This window comes from Schistosoma haematobium, chromosome 2 (assembly GCF_000699445.3).
Source record: "Schistosoma haematobium chromosome 2, whole genome shotgun sequence".
Taxonomy (NCBI): domain Eukaryota; kingdom Metazoa; phylum Platyhelminthes; class Trematoda; order Strigeidida; family Schistosomatidae; genus Schistosoma; species Schistosoma haematobium.
In genome coordinates, this window is record NC_067197.1 from 10665002 (window position 1) to 10685425 (window position 20424).

At 38.6% G+C, this 20424-nt stretch overlaps 2 protein-coding genes across 3 annotated transcripts in view; one reads left to right on the plus strand and one right to left on the minus strand.

The window, feature by feature from the left end:
• The window catches only part of MS3_00010742 (uncharacterized protein), a gene marked incomplete at both ends in the record, with an annotated part of 37048 nt that extends 35610 nt beyond the window's left edge, over positions 1-1438 (plus strand). The window contains 2 exons of the mRNA XM_051219137.1: positions 4-279; positions 1337-1438. Coding sequence (XP_051067448.1) covers positions 4-279; positions 1337-1438 — 378 coding nt within the window. The remainder of the gene's footprint in view (positions 1-3; positions 280-1336) is intronic.
• Positions 1439-2414: 976 nt separating this feature from the next.
• KIF23_1 (Kinesin-like protein kif23) lies at positions 2415-20197 on the minus strand. Of its 2 annotated transcripts, XM_051214295.1 has the most exons (15): positions 19955-20197; positions 19811-19916; positions 19639-19775; positions 19503-19606; positions 19314-19472; positions 19166-19278; positions 18869-18990; positions 17470-17572; positions 16551-16786; positions 15232-15399; positions 14700-15140; positions 8993-9382; positions 5120-5211; positions 4096-4359; positions 2415-2650 (listed from the first exon to the last, which is right to left on the minus strand). In XM_051214295.1, the coding sequence occupies exons 1-15, from the start codon at positions 20117-20119 to the stop codon at positions 2635-2637; spliced, it is 2616 nt and encodes an 871-aa protein (XP_051067450.1). In that variant the 5' UTR covers positions 20120-20197; the 3' UTR covers positions 2415-2634. The 2 variants fall into 2 exon arrangements, with proteins under 2 accessions (XP_051067450.1, XP_051067449.1); XM_051214296.1 differs by lacking the exons at positions 18869-18990; positions 19166-19278; positions 19314-19472; ... (2 more) ...; positions 19811-19916; positions 19955-20197 and having other exon boundaries at positions 16551-17012; positions 17050-18065.
• Positions 20198-20424: the final 227 nt, after the last annotated feature.

Here is a 20424-nt window from a genome sequence, read left to right on the forward strand (position 1 = left end):
TAGCGTGGTTCTCTATTGAGTCGTTTTGCTGGGGGCCTTGTTCCTGGTTGTAAATCTGAAACTACCCAGATTCATTCAAATGTTAACGATGGTTTCGATGTCGGTACGTCAAAAAGTGAAAGTCGTCGCGACCAAACACATCTAGATTTACGGAGCAAGGTCGGTCTATCGTGCTTTAGTGTTATGACGGCTCAAATTAAACCAGAAAAAATCGACCCATTTGATGATAACGGTGCATCTAACCAGAATTCTCTAAGATCCCGTAATTTCGCCATTAAGGTTAGTTATATTTCATGAAAAGATGCATTTAGGTAATAATCGCTTACAGCAATTTATTTCAGGTTTTACTCAAGCTAGTCAACATTCACTTCAGAACTTCTAATTTAATTAGACTAGCTTTTCCTTCCTCTATAAGACTTATGAGACGTATACTTCTGGAAATGTCTCACAACTGAAGCTTTGATAAAGCTAACTTATTTCATACATGTTCCGCTAAAATACACTGTCGAAACATTTTCATCATGCCTTGCTCAGTGTGTTAACTATGAAAGCACATTATGTGTTTACACTCATCAATATTTTGTACCTTAGCCACAGAAGTAATTTTGTGTAGCTATTCGGCGACTTGAAAACAGATTTTGTCGTCTCAAATATCTGTTTCCTTCCATGCAGTACGGTTTGGGTATCAGATTAGTATTAGATCAGTTTTATAGCTGCTTATAATTATCTTTCTGTTAGTGCTACTGATTTACAATATGGTTCTCAGGAAATTTTATGGTATATCTCTAGCGCAGTGATTATATTTTCGGCTACTAGACATCTTCACTTGATTACATTATTCGATCCTAGCTATCCTTTTCAAATTTTTCGATCTGGAATAAATCAGCCCACTACGTATACAAGTACCTTAACACTAGTTCCTTTAGAGACAAATCAATGCTTAGTCAAATTCAAGTAACGAGTTTTTATAGATTTAGCAATAAATTTCCAGACACAAATATAAGCAATGACCTGCTCACTGTTAAACTTTCAACTCAAATAGCAGCGTCAGTAAAGGTATATCATTATCTAAAAGCACAAACCTGCTGAGTTACGAAATATGCTAAATAGTTCGATTAGTCTTTCTTCATAACATAGTTACTTAATATGAATTTAAGAAAATACCTTACGATGTCTTGGTATTGCAATAACTCATATTGGATAGTCTGCATCGTAAAGATACACTTCACCTGGAACTCCAAAACCACGTATCCCATCAAATAATAACTAATTAAATTTCATAGATTTTGTTTTTCTCTGAATGGTAACAGTAAACCCCAATATTTATTTTTTTCAGCAAAAACGACCAGTTGATGTGATTAAACCTAATTCTGTTTTGTTAAGTCCTCCAAGTTTGAAACGCCATCGATCTACTAGTGTGTTTACTGCTCTTCTGTGAATAATCTTCTACTCTGTTTTGTTCAGTCAACTGTAAAGATTTATTTGAAAAAGCCTTTCATGTTTTATATATTCCTTTGCTGTAGTTAATAAATTCATGTACTATAAGCTTTGTTTAAATCAGTGTTATCTTTCTGTATATTGAGAACAGTAAAATGTGTTATGTTTTTATCATGTGCAACCCACCGTTAATATTAATCGGATTTACAAAATAAGTAGTGCTGAGGTTGAGTCTTAAAATGTAGACTTAATCTGGGTTTTAAGACAGAACAGCTTCTACACAGTACAGATGCATCATGTGTACGGGGTAGAACTTGACTTTTTAATTCAACTGATAAGTATCAGTGTGAAATGGTTTCTGAGCCACTCCAATTTAACATTCTTAATAGGCTGATCATTTTCCAAGAACATCTTTACGATTACATTCGAAGTTATCTTTACTTTGAGGAATATCGAATTCGAGATACTTTTGGGGGTTTTCCGAACAGTAAGTACGAACAGATGTTGTCTGGACCCAGTTACCGACGAGTGACTTCAAAATTCCGCGTAGTCGTCATATTTACAGGTTTCTCCGTGAGCTCTGTCTTTGCACCTTCATGATTAACAATCGAAAAACTAGAGCTTCCCACCTGTACTTTGGGACATTTTTTTTACTATTAATTTTTGACCATTCCACTCTTATCAATAGTATTACCAATGCCGCTTTTTACTATATTACTGGATTTAATGACGCAAGCTATCTGCCTTATGAATTCCGTTGATAAGTTTACATCGACGTTCACAATATTCTAACTCCATGCCGCACTAAGTAACACGTTTACCAACTTCAGATGCTGGACACTCTTTGTGTTACTGAGGCACTAAAAGTAATCTAAATGCCACTAGTGTTCCAGTAGGCAAGTGGTAATCCGTATAAATTGTCATGGTAACATAACAAAGTTCGAATATCTGCCACTAAAAAACAAAAAAGGTTCGAGAAAAGTTATAAAATAAGTGTATTTGATTTTATAAGGGAATCTGATGTAAGTGTTACAGTACGTCAAAAATAAGCAATGACAAAAGACTAATAAAATATAAATAGTTTTAACGGTTAAAAACAAAAAATATGCACGTGAATATGGATAAGTTAGTAGTTTTTCTATATAATATTAAATAGACAAGCAAAAAAGTAATCAGTTTTACTTCTGACGTTCTTTTTTACAATCTGGACCTTCTAAAAAAAGAAAAATAAATAAACAATGTTCCTTGAAATAACTGGTAGACAATAAGTAAAAATAAGAAACACAAAAGTAAATTTTTCACATCCTATTACAAAAGATAGTAATTTAACTTGGTAGTTTTTGCTGACAGTCGGAAAACTACAATAGACTACATCATTATTAACAGTTTGGGGAGCATTTATATACTACTTTTCTTAGCTGAAATTAACGTAACATGTGTAAGGCCTTTTATTAGGAATAATTAATATTCTACTGCCATGTTGTTTCTTCGAACGAATAGAGGTTAGACACGTTTCTTGAGGTTTTGTTACAACCAGCCAACATTAACTGCTGGATCGCGTATGCTTGAATTTTCACAAGTCATTTTTCTTTCCACGCATCTTTAACTTGTGCCAGTTTTGTCAATTAATAACTCACCAGAGTTTGTTTTTTCATGTGATACGACGGATTACTGCACTCTATCTTTAGATAATGTATTAATACAGACAATTTTTGATGCATCATCTAGAATTTGATGAGGTAAATTCATCCTTCAGGTCAAGAAATACGACTAAAATTCTGCATCCATATGCCGATTTTTCCACAGACTTGATAGCTACACTCAGAGTAAGGTCTGGTTTTTTCAGGCTTGGTGTTTCTGAGCTTTAATTAGGTGTAAGATAACGATAGAATCCAATCTTTTAAAAATTTCATTTGTTCAGATGACTTCAGTTATTATAACTAGGGAGTTTGAGTTGCTTATGAAATAAGAACGCTCAACGAAGGCAATTAGTGTAGCACTCAAACGCCACTAAGAGTCGGATGTTAATGCTGATTGCCCGTTCAGGCTGTCGAGGGATTGTGAATAACTAGGATGTATCTAAGGTTTGGCTAAACTGTTCTTAAAAGTGTCTCCTTCATGACTCCAATCAACTGAATTAAATGTCAGTCACAACGCAAAACCTGGTACGTATGTACATCGGTTCAAGTTGCCACATCCCATCAGTACACAGATGAAATTGTCAGGCCAGATGACAGAATAGCAGAGGTAATATCAGTGAATTAAATTTAACTCCCTTTTTACTGTCAGCTTTATTAACGACTATCTGGTTAAAGCTACTTTTCTGAGTCTAGTGACATCTATGGGCGCGGCTTTCATTATGCATCACGGTTTACAATCAGTGGGACGCAGAAATAAGTAACGACTGCACAATCGAGTTTGAAATATATGTCCATGATTATAGCGATATGAATAGCACATAAAACAGTATAATAGAGTAACTACTAGGAAGTTTATCCAATCAAATGCGAACTATGTGTATCGCGTGAACATTTATTATCTTTTGAAAATATGGCAGAGAACTATTCTAAGAACCATAGAATCATGGACCTCTGAGTTTAAAGTGCACGAAATATAGTTTGGAGAAAAACAATATAGATCTAAAATTAAAAAACATACTTTCGTAAGCCCATTCCTCCATTACAGTCGATGCCGATATAACATTTAGCATCATTATAAGCTGTTGAGATTTTTTCTATAGATGGACTCATAGGACAATAGTCAGATGCCATTGTGCCTTGAGAACTATGTGTTGAGACAGATTCATTAGAAGGTCTTCTTGTCGGTGAATTAGAATGGCGACGTTTTATCCCTGATCGACGAGAAGTTTCGCTTATAACTTGTTTCAAATGAGCATCAGCGCCTCTGGGGCGACTACTTTTCCTATAAATAGAAGTAAAAAACTTATACATTTTAAATCTTAACGGGATGTTTACAGTAGTGGGGAACCTGGATTAGCGTAGAATCTAAACTGAAGGTCATCAACAGTTTTCAAACATAACTTCCCATTAATTAAGCCTCTACTCTGCTAAATTTACCGAAACACTATTTCATTTTTAATCTAAGGAGGTAGTCTAAATATCTTCTAATTCCCTTTAAAGCCACTACCCTTAGAATATACTACTGAAATCGAGTCAACACAATCAACTACTGACCGCATTTTGGAGGTGTAAGGTGGACGTATTTGACAGTTCGTATGTAGAAACGCACCCGCCTAATCCACGTAAAAATGAGCAGAGACTATAAATCATACTATCCAGGTTAGAGGTTGATACGAGTACACAAAAACATTACTATAACCGATCAGCGAGGGTGAAGGCATATACTAAGTTGGATGTATGCCATATAAAGTGAATTAATCTGTATGGCAGTTTGTAAGCGAGAATACACGACTTTTTCCGAATGCTCTGATTGTACTGAAAACTTGGACTTATAAACTTAAGATTATACGGTTATATGTTTGGATAAACGGGTTACTGAAAACTATTCTATTTACACAGTCATCGTATTTCATACTAATTATTTAGTCAGATTCACAAGTGAACACATTTCCTGGATAAAAATAGATATTCATAATATTACTTCAGGAAAATCCTATTCTTAGCAAGAATCTTAATAAAACGATAATGTAACAACAATCTACCTTTGTTCGCGGCCTGGAGAAGATTGACGTAAAACTTCTACATCATTAAAAACAACAGCCGAACCACCACCAGCAGTAGGAATAATGGCACCCTATAAATAAAGAAAATGGAACTAATGTTTTGCACTACCACTGAGGAATAAGCATTTGAAATTGTCAAAATTAATGGGATATAAAATCCTTCAGGTGGATGGAATAACAAACGACAACTTGAGAACTGACGGAAAGCGAAAACGCTTAAAAGAAAACAACTGCAGCCTACCATGAACTGCCAGTTAGAAGCATCAAGTAATGGTTGTTGTCTTGTACATTTAAAGTCGTACACCTTACACATTCCGCAAAGCAAATAGAAATTATTTGGTTGTGTATTTTAATTCTAGCCTATACCGCAGCTTGTTTTCATACTACTCTTTCCCATAAAAACACGTAACGACCAAACTGTCAAAAACTCGGCATAGCTAAGATTATTTAGACAATTTTTATAGAAATCAAAATAGATATGTCCAAAAAAATCCCTTCGTTATTTACAATACCACTGAGTAATGATAACTAATTCAGTCAGTCAGTCAGCTACAACGTAGGACCAGCACATATGTGCATCGGTTCAAGTTGCCACAACTCATTAGCGCAAGATGAACACCAATTCATAGCAGTTAATTCAGTGTTGGCAATATATAAAAGGAAGATTGTATATAAGGACATAGTACAGGAAGAAAGAATTAAATGGTAGAAAGAAAGATATGAAGCGATTTTAATCTCATAGTTTAAAGGAAGATAAAGTGTATACATCTACGTCATCGTGATCGATTCTGAGCCATGTCACCCAGACCCGACCGAAGCTGCTACCTTGACGCGGTGGTCGGGCTTGCCTATCGTGATGACCCAACCGAGCTATATTGGCTGGAACATATGTTCCTGTAGGTTCTACCATGCCAGGCAGGTCGATTGGAGAACGGTAAGACTAAAAGCAGCAACTCAAGGTCTGAAGACGAAGTCGTACTGCTGACTGTAGAGGGGTGTGACAGCAGTAAGGTGTTTCCCTCGGACAACCAGCATCTACAGCTATGCTGCCTTCTGACAAGGGAGGAAAGGGGTTAGAAAAGGTCGACCCTAAAAATGTCACACTTCACCTTACCTCACGGATTTCCGTCTCCGGCGGTAAGGCCCTTTGAAGAACGGAGCTAACACATTAAAAACCTTCCACGTAGGTAAACTAAGCGATAGGGAAAGACACCTGGGTGGATCTTATAGTGTCGTGGCTCAAAGAACAGATAATGGCGACCGTTTGTTGCAGCTATGCTCAGATAACCGCCTCTTTCTTGCAAATACTAACTTTAAGGATAAGGAAAAACATCTTTTAACATGGAGACCCCCTAATTCGTCCCAACGTTGGACCCAAATAGATCACATCGCTATCAACCACCGATGGAGGGGCTCCATAGAAGACTGTCGCTCATTCTGGAGCACATGCTTAGATTCAGATCATGCTCTAGTGCGAGCGCGTATCTGTCTGCGTCTTACTGGACGTAGGAAAGACGCTGCAAGGAAACCTCTTAGGGGTCTACTTAATGATAGTCAAGCTAAGAGTATATTTCAGGAACAACTAGGAAAAGAGTTAGGCAGCCATGTATGTGATGCCCACCCCGAGGCAGCATGGATTGATATCCGAAAAGCTGTGGAAACAGCAGTGATATCTGTTAGTAAGGTAAACCACAAGGTTAGGGAGAAACACTGGATCTCAGCAGCATCTATCGCACTGATAGATGCTTGGAAACTCATTCCACCTGTCTCTGAACATAATAAAGAGCAGAGTCAGCTTAAGCGCAAGCTGACAAGAAGTCTACGCAATGATCGTGAACAGTGGTGGGTAGCGAAAGCAAGAGAGATGGAAAAGGCAGCGGCAATGGGTAACAGCAGACAACTGTTCAGACTTGTTAAGGAAACCGGAATTAGGAACCCAACTGTTAGCGAAACAATCTCAGAGAAAGATGGACATATTATTCATTCTCAATCCAGGAGATTGGATCGATGGGCAGAACACTTTAGGGATCAGTTCAACTGGCCTTCAGCCACACAGAGGAATCAGTTTGACAAATATAGTGTCTAAAATATTAGCTTCAATAATACTTCGACGCCTAACCAAAGCTCGTGAAGAACAGACTAGAGAAAATCAGGCTGGTTTTCGACCTGGATGTGGTTGTATAGATCAGATATTCACACTACGTCAGGTTCTAGAACACAGACACACATTCAGACGCCCCACAATGGTAGTATTTCTCGACCTTAAGGCGGCATTCGACTCTGTTGATCGTAAGGTTCTATGGCAGTGTTTGTCACTGAAAGGAGTACCAAAGAAGTACATTAACCTTATAAAGGCTCTCTACTCGAACACAACTGGTCGAGTGAGAGCTTATGGCGAACTGTCATCAGAATTGATTACCTCAAGTGGTGTTCGTCAGGGCTGTTCACTCACTCTATTCTTGTTTAACTCTGTCGTCGACGTACTTTTAGAGATAACACTTTCCTCGTCTAGATTTACAGGGGTTGAACTTCTACCAGGAGGTTCACTTGTTGACTTAGAATATGCTGATGACATAGTTTTATTTGGCGAAGACGCTGACAAAATGCAGTCTTCTGACCACTCTAAACAACAATGCAAGCATATTCGGGATGCGATTCTCTCCCTCGAAATGCAAAATGTTGCTTCAGGATTGGGTTACATCGACACCCGAACTAGTGATAGGGAGTGAAGTAGTTGAGTGTGTCGACCGCTTCACTTATCTTGGATGTCTCATCAGCCCTTGTGGTCTGGTGTGTGACGAAATCTCAGCACGGATACAGAAGGCTCGACTAGCTTTTGCCAACTTGCGTCATTTATGGCGTAGGCGAGATATCCGTCTATTAACCAAAGGACGGGTTTACTGCGCAGCAGTTCGTTCCGTCCTACTTTATGGCAGTGAAACGGCCGGTAATAGTAGAGGATATCCGTAGGTTACTAGTATTTGATCATAGCTGTCTTCGAAATATTACTCGTATATCCTGAGACCATCGAGTAAGTAACACAGTTGATAAGAAACGGGTACTAGGTAAGGATGGCAAATCAATTGATGACGTAGTGAAACTTCATCAGTTGAGATGGCTGGGACACGTGTTACGTGTGCCGAACCACCGACTGCCTCGATGTGCGATGTTTTGTTGTATAGGAGTAGATTGAAAGAAAGCTAGGGGCGGCCAGACCAAAGCATGGCACAAGTCCATGAAGTCACTGACAAGTAAACTGAATCATATTGGCAGGTGTAGACTACCTGGTTGGGGACCGCGAGATGATAGCAACCGACGGTTGGAGACCCTGAATGACATGGCTCAAAATCGTTTGCAATGGTGTAGGTGCATCCACTCTTTGTGTTCTCCCAAATTCTAATCTTCTGACTTCTTCATGTCCCTTTCTTTTTTCTCTTTCCAAATTTATTTCACTGGATTATACTCCTCGAATAACATCTTCAAACCCTAACTTTTCTGATTACAGCTTATAATTTTACTACATCTAGCACTACGGGATTTGAATCGACCACTGCATCTGTGTGCTAATGTGGTATGGCAACTCGAACTGATGTACGTACGTACGAAGTTCTACATTGTTACTGACTGACTGATTGACATGTCACCCAGAGTCTCCAATCATAACTACTTATTGTGTATCGAATAATAGTCGTTAACAGATTTCTTTATACTTTTTGTTATTGATGATTTATCACATGGAAATTATCTACAGATATTATAAAAAAATTAATGTTGGGTTCTTTTGATGTGAAATAGTTAAATAATTATTTTCAAAAGATATACATCACTATACTCTTCATACACTCTACTTACTTTAAAAAGACTTGTTTCAACGTTACCATCTGAATCTGCCTCTTGATGATGTAAAAGATAGTTATCCGCATTCAAAGTATCTTTTAGTTCAACACGTGTAACAGATTTCCGATGTTTCAAATTTGGTGTAAATATTGTGCCTAAAGGTGTATTATTAGCTTCTTGATGCTCTAACCAACGTGCATTATCCCCACCGACTGATCGAGACCGACGGTGACGAGGATTAAACGCTGGAGCAGCACGTCTTTCATTTAGTTTACCAGGAGTCAATGCGACCCTGTCGTCAATTCTTTTGGTATTATTATTGTTAGGACGTGATAGTATCTTCGCTTCAGCTTGTTGTTGAGCTAGTCTTGATTCCCACTGTTTGGATAATGTACTGACTAAATTCTATGAGATTTAAACAGAAATATTTTTTACTCAAGTCTAATGGATAATGTAAGGCGAATGAAAGAAATTCTGTTACTCTACAAACATGTTTTGAAACAAATTCAATAATTTCAAAATACCACAACATCACATTTCGATAGTAGAACACTAAAATATAATGAAGAATAGCCAAGAATAGTGACTACGGAGATAACCAATAACAAGAAGCTGATGAACCCTCAATTCATTTATACGGTTAATAATATAACTTCAGAAAGTGTGTGCCCCCAAATGCCCTGGTACGGCCGAGAGTGGGGAGAGTCCGATCTCCCTCTCGAAATGCTCTCACATGGCCACGCGTATATAGCCTCTGCTGAAGAAGTCCTACTCATTGCCTTGTCGTGGCGGGGGTGTTGTTTACGAAAATGAGAGGAAGAAAAGCGAATTTCCGGCGCTTTAACCGAGTCCACCTAGGAGAGTTGGAAAAACCCTGACTCCAAACGAATGGTGCACATGGGCTGGCTCCAGGATCCTGAAGGAACAAATGGCGTATGAACCAATCGTTGGTCACCGGCTACCACGGGACTGCATCCCCTTACGATGCTCCACTGCCTTGTGGATCAGGCCTTAAGGTCGAAGGCTCCGGGCGTGGCCCCCTAAGGAAACCACTGCTTCAGTTTGAGCACCCAAGCAGTATCACAGCTTTCACACATATCAAATGAGATTTGTGTGGCGCATATGTATTCGGTGCCTCCTTGTACCAATATCTATGTGTTAAAATAATAATAATCAGAAAGTGTTATTCATCTACTTGAAATATGAACAAACATGACGATTGAGACTAGACTTCATAAATTAAACTGAGATGTAGGTTTTGATTTTCACACTGTAATTTATAAACTAATAGCAAAGATAATAATGTATTTTACTATCCACAAAATTAAAACACAACTTGTGTCAAGCCATTAGATGACGGTTCCTAAATACAGATATGAAAATAAAGTTATCGTGAATTTACCAGGAGATAAACAAGCAATAGTCTTCGTAGGGAGGGGTGTAATCTAAGTTGCAGTCAATACTAAACGGAAAATAAGATATCAATCCTTAAAGTCCTTGATATTATTTATGGGGAGCCACGTATTTACTAACTCGTCTGAAATAAACGAATATGAATTTGATAACTTTCAGTAATGAAAAGTGGAGATACATTAGCTGTGGATATGTTCTCGTGTCGTAGATGTAGAAAATAACAAAATTTTCCAAGAACAAGAGTTAGACGCAATTTGGTTTTGCTCCAGTTTGTACACCGAGATTCCGAATCATACAGGAGCTTCGAATTTAGCATACAAATGATGAACTCTCTATGTCTATAGAAGTTACTTTTCTCGCTTCGAAAAACAATCAATTGGTTCAAATTATTATCATTACAATTATTGTCATTATTAATACTATTATTATTATTATTATTATTACTATTATTGTCATTATTATTATTATTATTATTATTATTATTTTCCACATTATTCACCCTCTTTTATACTTATACAGCGGCTCGTCTTTGGTGGAAATTCGACTGTATCTAAACGTTCTCGAGTCACTGTCCGGTTGAAAATTGTATGTTACCACTGAATATGAGTACTGAAGCAGTTTTTCTGAAACCACGTGCGCCATTCAAACTGGCTGCCTTCAACGTTCGCACACTTATGCAGGTCGGACAACAGATAGGGCTGGCTATGTCTTTGGAAAGTCTTCATATCGCCGATGTGCCACCTGGCGTCCTCAGTCTGCATCTCAAGCCTGGACCCAGATTGATCACATCGCGATCAGCTACCGCTGGCGTGGTTGTGTACAAGACTGCCGCTCCTTTTGGAGTACCTATCTGGACTCTGACCATGCCTTAGTCTGCGCCAATCTTACCTTACTTTTCAGTGGACAACGAAGTGACCGCCATCAACGGATTGATATTAGCAAGCTGGTTGCAACTTCTGTTGCAAGTAAGTATCGAACCGAGCTAGCCTCTAGGCTAGCTACCACTCCACCGAAAAGTATAAATGAGCATTGGTTGCAATTGCAAGAAGCCATGAAAATGGCGAGTAAAGTCACTTGTGGGTTCGCGAAACGTCCCGCTTATAAGCACTGGGTTTCTTCAGGTTCCTTACAACTTATTGAAGCCCGTCGGTCTACTCCGGGTGACCGTGAGTTTGACCATAAACGAAGGATGTTACGTAAGGAAATTGGGCAAAGCTTACGTAAGGACCGAGAAGCCTGGTGGTCGAAGCGTGCTAATGAGCTGGAAGCAGCAGCTGCATCTGGTAACTACCGGAAGCTCTTCCAACTAATCCGAGCCACTAGCAGCAAGAAGTCTGGTGTGAGTGAAACAATCTGCGAGGATGATGGGATGCCAATCACTAACATCCATCGATGTCTTGGACGATGGGCAGAATTTTTCGAAGGGTAGTTCAACTGGCCTGCTGCTCCGGCAACATCAGTCAGACTGTCCCGTCCTCCATGGCCGGTGACGACTGTTCCACCAAATGAGGCGGAAGTCCGCAAGGAACTCCAATTCTTGAAGCGTTACAAATCACCTGGCCCAGATGACTTACCTCCGTCTCTTTTCAAAGACGGTGGTGACTTTCTGACTAAGGAACTGACGACGTTGTTTACAAAGGTTTGGGAGCTAGGGAGTGTACTAACGTCATGGAATGAGTCGATAGTTGTCCCCATCTTTAAAAAGGGTTCACGTCTTTCCTGTAACAACTATCGGGGGATAAGTCTACTTCCGATTGCGTCCAAGCTATTGGCTCCCGTCATACTTCGTAGGTTGTTCAAAACTCGAGAAAGATTGACTCGCGAGGAGCAGGCTAGGTTTCGCTCTGATCGAGGATGTATTGATCATATCTTCACCCTCCGCCAAATGTCAGAACACCGTCATACTTATCAGAGGCCAGAAATCGTGGTGTTTCTTGACATCAGGGCTACCTTCGATTCGTTGGATAGGACTGTTCTCTGGGATTGTCTATTGAAGAAGGGTGTGCCTGAGAAGTTGTTTAACATCCTTAAAGCCCTATATACAAACACCTCAGGCAGAGGGAAGGCATACAGCCACCTCTCTCCATTGTTCTATTCGAGCAGTGGGGTTAGGCAGGGTTGCCCAATCTCACCATTCCTCTTCAACTTTGCCACCGACGACATTCTGGAAACAGCTCTGATGGATGTAAGTAATGGCGGTGTGTATCTGTTGCCTGGAGAAAGACTTCTCGACCTCAAGTATGCGGATGATATTGTCTTACTGTGCGATAATGCTCAAGCCATGCAATCCGCACTTAATCAGTTGGTAATCAGTGTCCGTAGGTATGGTATGTGCTTCACACCTCCGAAGTGCAAAGTACTTCTACAAGACTGGCAGGACTCCAATCCTGTACTCACCCTGGATGGTGAGCAGATAGACGTAGTCGAGAAGTTCGTGTATCTGAGTAGCTGTATGAGTGCTGGTGGGGGTGTGAGTGATGAGATCAATGCACGTATAGTGAAAGCCAGAGCGGCTTATGCCAATCTGGGCCATCTTTGGCGCCTTCGTGATGTCAGTCTGACTGTAAAAGGTCGCGTCTACAACGCGTCGGTGAGAGCAGTTTTGCTCTATGCTTGTGAAACCTGGTCTCTCCGAGTTGAGGACGTTAGACGACTCTTTATGTTCGATCATCGCTGTCTCCGAAGGATTGCTGACATCCAGCGGCAACACCATGTCAGTAATGCAGAGGTTCGGCATCGTGTGTTCGGGCACAGAGATGATAATTCAATTGGTGTCACCATCTTGAAACACCGACTTCGGTGGCTTGGACATGTTCCCCGAATGTCGTCCCAGAGAATTCCACGTCGTGCATTATTTGCCGACTCTGGGACTGGTTGGAAGAAGCGCAGAGGTGGTCAGTGCATGACATGGTGTCGTGGCATGAAAGAAAGCTGCAAAGGACTGGCTTCTGTCGGTCCTTCACGACTCCCTGGTCGGGGTCCGAGAGATGGTGCTACACAGTGGCTAGAGACGTTATCAGATATGGCTCAGAATAGAAGCCAGTGGCGATCCTGCTGTAACCTTCTTTTACTTTCTTCATAAAAAGTGGTTGTGTCTCCCTTACCTGAAAGATTTCTTCTGATTGTACCTTTCCGTTCCCTCATTTCTACCATACTACCTTACACCAATCTCTTCGTTATTGTTCTCTTTTTTGCGCTCCTTAGCTTTTTTTTCTATTTCTCTTCGAATTCTCATTGTTTTGTGTGGCGCATATATATTGGCGCTCTATTGTACCAATATTCATGTGTTCAAATAATAAATAATAATAATAATTCGAATTTAGCATGATGAAAATAAAAAATGACAGCTCATCTTCAAAATCAGCTCTTATGATTTCAAGCACCAGAAGTATTCTAATTAAAAGCGTTATCGGTTCAAAACTTAGTAGATCCACTTGATAATGATTACGGAGGTGTCATTATAACGAACACATGGGAAAACCTCAACTTGAATTATTGACATATTGCATATGAAAATTCACCAGCCTCTCTGATGTGCACACGGACTAGAGACACAAAAACATTTTTTTACCAGCTTTAAAATCATAAAGTATTAATTTCTTATTTATTTTCCCTTGTTTGTTTTAGTATCTTGGTAATTTGGTTGAGCTTCGGTTTTTTGTACAGTATTGTAGTGTAGCGACTTAAACTTATACATTTTTTGTGCGAATTTTCGCTTCGATATGCTTGCTTACCTGAAATCATGAATAGATTGTTATATCCCGATAACTAAGTCACGGTTCCGATGCTTGTGCGTATCAATTAGTTTGTACTAGGTTGAAGCAATGAATCACCAAGTAGTTAGAATCTGGACACTTAACATCTCTACTTCATTTCCCCTCACTAACCATTGGAATTCCAGAAACTAAAATTGATCCAGAGAGCGTTAGGTTCATCGAAGGTCACGCCTACAACTTGTTATAGAATATAGACATCAAATACACCTATCCAATTTGTATACCTTAATGTAGTAGTGGCTGTACACTGTTAAGTGATCACAAATGTCGAAACAGCTGTTCATATCTTCCTGGTTTTTAATGGTTCTCAAATTGATGTCAACCCACAATTAGAAGTATCATCAGGTTGAATTTGTCTCCACAAGCTGTCCAATCAAACAGATGATATCTCAACCTTACTAAAGGCTGGAGAGGTAAGAATTTCTCTTAAAATTATCTATTTGATATCGCATAATGCAAATCCCTGTAAGTCAACATTTACAGTGACCTAACAGACGAACAGTCAAAAAGCAAATCAGTAGTTAGCAACTTACCCTTCCGGGTTTCGGTTGATTTGTTGTGACAACTTCTGGACTGATATTCTTTTCATTATTCAATAATTCAATGAATAGAGCCTGGAGACTAGGAAATAATGTTTGCAAAGAATCATAAGCCTGCTTCTTACGTTCTAATCGACGATTGATTAAAGCTCGTAAAGGATTTGTGTCAATTATTTTTAAATCGAGGAATGGCCTTGGTAACCTGTCTTGTTCAGGTGCTGAGTCTTGTTCACTTTCATAGGGAGACAAATCTGAATTTTGGTCCTGTAAACCAAGACCGGCGCGTATGTCAGAGTCATTAAAGTCTGTTATATCGAAATCCAGATTTAAACCGATGAAACTATCGCCGTTAGACATTTTGTTTAAACAAGAAGTGACTTCACGATCCAAGAAATCCAAATCAGCAAAAATTTGAGTAGCTTGATCATCAGTATTCTAAAATTGCAAAAACGAAATAAGTTTGGTTTATATATATATATATATATATATATATATATATATATATATATATAATTCTGAAACTCACAACAGTTATGACAGAATTTTCTGTTGTACTTGAAGAATCGTCAGAAACACGCAAGGGAGTTTGTAGTCGTGGACGGATCTGGTTGTAGGGTGCACGGAAGGGGGTTGGTTGGACAATATTGCGGTAAGTTGTTAATTCCTGACTTGTCTCAGCAAATTTAAGGACGTGCTAAAATTAATTGAATAATAAAAATTATTTACATTAAAGAACAATCGCTTATTCACGAAGGTTACTTTCTGTGATGAACTCAGGAACACTCAAATGCAAGTACTTAAACTTAAAACTAACTTCCATTCATGAATGAATTGTTCCGAAAGAAATCACTCAAATAATTTATAAATATCGATTAAACTAATGCAAACCCAGACACAAAAAGTACAGTATTCCGAGTTTCCACACTTCTAAAGTTATTTTTACGAGGTCATCCTAGAACCAGAAAGTAGTAAGAACAATAACACAACGAAAGCACTAAATACCGTCCATAGCTTGTATGAATACGAATTTTCATGAAAAACTATTTAGATATCACAAAATACGTCAGCTAACATACGTCAACGTTTTATTCTAGCTTTTAATCCTAAAGTAAACGCTACGTATAAGTTTATTAAACTTAACTTTTATTTACTGATTTGAACATATAAATAGTGGTACTAATGGGTAGAAAAATATATATGCGCAAAATAATAAACTAAAGGATCATACATCTTGATGAGATGTGGTACTTATCGGAGCATCATAACCCCTCAAACTAGTGGATACAATAGATCGCCTAACCGATAGATTTTAGATTGTATAGGAGGAAGAAGTATCACCTATGCAATCATCACATGACAAACGCTTGAGATTAGCTTGATTGAAGCTCGAAGTTAGTAACGGTACCTAACGAATGCCGTTGATAATCCCATCCTAAATCTCAGAAATATCTAGTCTTATTTTTAGTCACTAGGCACCCACCAAACACAAAAATGTTTCGTGATAAACGGTTACGAAGTACAAGATTAGATAACTTAACTAAATGGTTTAAATACACTATTGTAAAATCTTGCTTGAATTAAGTGGATTTTGGTTGTTACTTATGTCCAGACTTTAAAAATATCTCACACTAATGGTAAAAAGTCGTTGATCAAGCTGATGAGACCAGAAAGTGGTTACACTTAGTTCAGGACCACCAAGCACCCCAAAAAAACTTAACGTGAAATTACCAGTTTTATGTGCTAATGAATCTTAGTATTTAAACAACGCATGCGTAAACAGGTTGGAAATATTACACTTTTTATAAATGAGGTACAAGAAAAGTAACATAACAACTAAACACGTACCATGGTTTCCTCGTATTCTTCTGGTGCTTGCTGAATACAAACAAGCATTGCAACGCGACCATCGCCCTCAAAGAAGTTCTTAAAAAGATATGTTAACCGAGCATCACGGTAGGGAACAACACGTGTGTGTCCAACAGGAGTAGTTGTGGTTCCCCGACTTTTACTTCCATAAGTTTGAATATCACGCAAGGCTTTGATGCACTTCCGAAGATTCATTAGAGAATTGTTAATGTTGGCTGAAACATTAAAATATAACATAAAGAATTTTGATGGAAATTGGAATGAGGTTATCTAAACTCAGGGTGTTCAACGAAGGATTGATAGAAACATATGCGTTTTAACCGTGATATTTGAATTTCTTTACACGAATTACATCAACAGCTAGTGAACTTCTGAACTGGTGTAATATCTTCGTTCGTCCACTTCTAACTTACTTCAACTTGATATAACTTCAGTTAATGTCTAGTTTGTTTGTTAACCTCTTTGTTAATCACTTTACCTCAAAATGGTTGGCTTGGTGATTCCATCATTAGAGCGAACTAACTTTCTACATATGTCAACAGATAAATCTCACTTGAATATTAAAAAAGCAGTCAGGAAATGGTGCAATAATTACTGAAATTCAGTAATGCTGAATAAACTCATGGACCAAGCAATGAGGCGCATTTACTAAGTCATTATTACTACTAGGTTTTACAAGCATCAATGGATTAGCGTTCCAAATAGTAACCTCGCTGAAAGTCAAGTTTCTGAAGCAATAAATAATGAACCTACTTTACAATGGATAGTTGGTGTTTTTCTGTGATGTAATTTGGAAGAAACAAAACAAACACTTTATATCCCTATCGAAAATTCGTTAACACGAAGCCAGGGAGCCTCACTTTATCCAACGAACTAACAAAAAAAAACAAATGCCTACATGCTTCCCTCAAGCGATTCCCCTGCGTCCCACTACGGCTTGTACGTTCGGAACCAGCGAGGTCCACAAGGCATAAATGACTGATGACGACGGACTCCTTATCCTGTCAATTAAAATAATGCATGTATTAGTATTGAAAACAGCAATAAAACTATAACGCACTTTCCACTGGTCATATTTGACCTTACATTATAGTATCTAAATCCACTAAATCACGGTGTCTAGGAATCCAATAAAGGATCAGCAAGTCACTCTGATGGATTCTAGCTGGACTCAACAATATATCATAAATTGATCCCTGTCGAAAGTATGGCATGTTAATCACATGACACTACGGTTTTCCGGATAAGATTCCTTGCTATAAACACAAAGATTTAACATTATCCTATTTGAAAATGAAACCGTCCAGTCTGCATACTCAGAACGTAAATTTCGTAAAGACAATTACTGCCTTAAGATCAGGTTACGGAGTAAGGCAGACAAATAACACAATTCGGTATACTCGCAAGATTAACGTAGATTTGTTTATTTATTTGAACAAAAACATTTGTACAAAAGTGTACCTAATACATATACACCAAACAATAATAATGACGTTGTGAAGAGATAGAGAATATAAGTACGTATAATAAAAGAACAACAACAAACAGAAATTAGTGTATGACAATCATATCAGTAAGTCGACTACAAAATAGGACCAGGCACACATATTCATCGGTCCAAGTTGCCACACCTCATTAGCACAAAATAAACATTCATAGTTAATTCAGTGGTGATAATATATAAAAGAAAGATTGCATGTAAGGACATAGTACAGAAAGAGAGAATTAGTTCGTGGAAAGGAAAATATAAAGCAAGTTTAAACCCATAGTTTAAGAGAAGACAAATAGTGTGTACACCTACGCCATCGTGATCGATTCTGAGCCACGTCACCCAGAGTCCCCAACCATTGGTTACGGTAGTCGCGCGGACCCAAACCAAATAGTCTGCATCTACCAAAATGGCTCAGACTGGAAGTTAGTGACATCAAGCACTGATGCCACGTTTTGGTTTGGCCGACCTTAACTTTCTTACAACCATCCCCAACACTAGTCAGCATTGCGCGTCGTGCTAGTCGGTATTCGGACATACGTAACGTGTGGCCCAACCATCTCATCCGGTGAACATTTAGAACCTTACCAACTGACGTAGCATTATTCCCCAATACCCTGCGTCTAACCTAACTTAAAAACAGCACAAAGGAAAATACACACAAATCCCAAGTGATTCAAGATGAACGTTAACCCAGGACATAGTACAAAATGTATTGATGAACGTGGCCTATTTTAGACAATCACTGAGTAGGATTTGGATTTGATATTACTCAAGTGTATAAAACCTAGTGAAAATCCTTACTCACTTGGACAGCTTCGTCATACTTAGTATCATAACCCGTCCTCACCAGTCGAATAGTAAAAACACAATGGCTTCGACTGGACTCAACATTCAATGCCGTTTGTCCTATTCGGCGGCGTTTTTGACCTGAAAAGAATTTAAAAAATCAATAATTCATGTTTCTAAGAGTTGCACAGGATGATCTTATTAGGAAGCAACGCGAAACGGTTGCGTGACCTGTTTTCCCAGTTACTTAGTAGTTAACACTAACATTTTAAGCTTTGAGAAACTAGGGCAACAAAAACAACAAGCATTTAATTACCTGCACATAACACATCAAGAGCCTCGTCGGCCGACTTAACTTCTACTTCAACCCCTCCATAAACATACACATTTCTTTGGGAATCTTCCCGCAATATCCGAGTTGTTAAATTCCTGAATATAAAAACACTTGTTATAAATTATACTACCTTCCTGGTAAGTCTGAAACATCTTGAAGTAGATCGTATATACTGTTGTTATACACTTCAATGAGGGATACGAAGACAGCAAACAAAGACTTCCATGGAATGTTCACCGATATCGACTCGCAAGTTCTTTCAACCATACTCGCAGGTTTAACATCAGATCTACTAAATCAAGTGAAGCCTAATAGTTACTTTGGCAAGCGCGAACGCTGCTGGAAATCAGATCGATGACGGTCCATGAGTGCATCTGCTTCTGACTGAATAATAAACCCGTTGAAACCATCGGGTTTTACCACCTAGAATTTCGTGATTAATGAGAACTACGTACATATTTTTTTGTCTGGAACTGTCCGATAGAATTAAAAATAACATCAAGTGAACGTGGTAAAATGCCAGGGTCCTTTGAAGACCCCTCCATAGAGTAGGTTTTGCCACTGCCAGTAACCCCATAAGTGAACAGTAAGCCTGTAGGAAAACTTAGCTGAGTAACAAACTTATACCATTTTTCCCATGCAAAAAGTCAGTGACCAGAGGGAAAGCAACTTTTTGAAATACAACATCTTGTCCTGCATCAGGTGGAAGAACGCAAGTGAATGAGTGCGAAGTCTGTGTTAACATATTAAAATAGATTACTATGAGCATACTTCTTTCCTATTCCCAGAGCGGTGACCGACAGACTTTATGGTTTTTCCATCACAAACCTCAATACAGGAAATCCCCTGGGAGTAAAACGGCTTGATACGACAGAAAACCTCCACATTTTGAGTGTGTAACGAGTCAACCTCTTTGGAAATTAAAGAACTACGCATTAGAGAATACGTCCAGTAAGGCCAGACGAAACTACCCAACCAACAAAAAACAAATCGATTGGACGCCTACAATCGCCCAGATCTACCAATACTGCATATAAACAAACAAAGTCAAGGAAAAGTAAATGGATTCTCAAGATCTATAAACTGTCCTATTATAGCAGAGAATTTAAGTGCATTGTTTTAATTTGAAAGGGTTAGAAAGGTTTAGTTAAGAGAGTTTTTTCAAATTTGGGGTATTATGTGTCATCTGGGTCACATGTTTTTCAGTTAATTTCACTTTGCTGTATTTCCAGAAGAGCTCA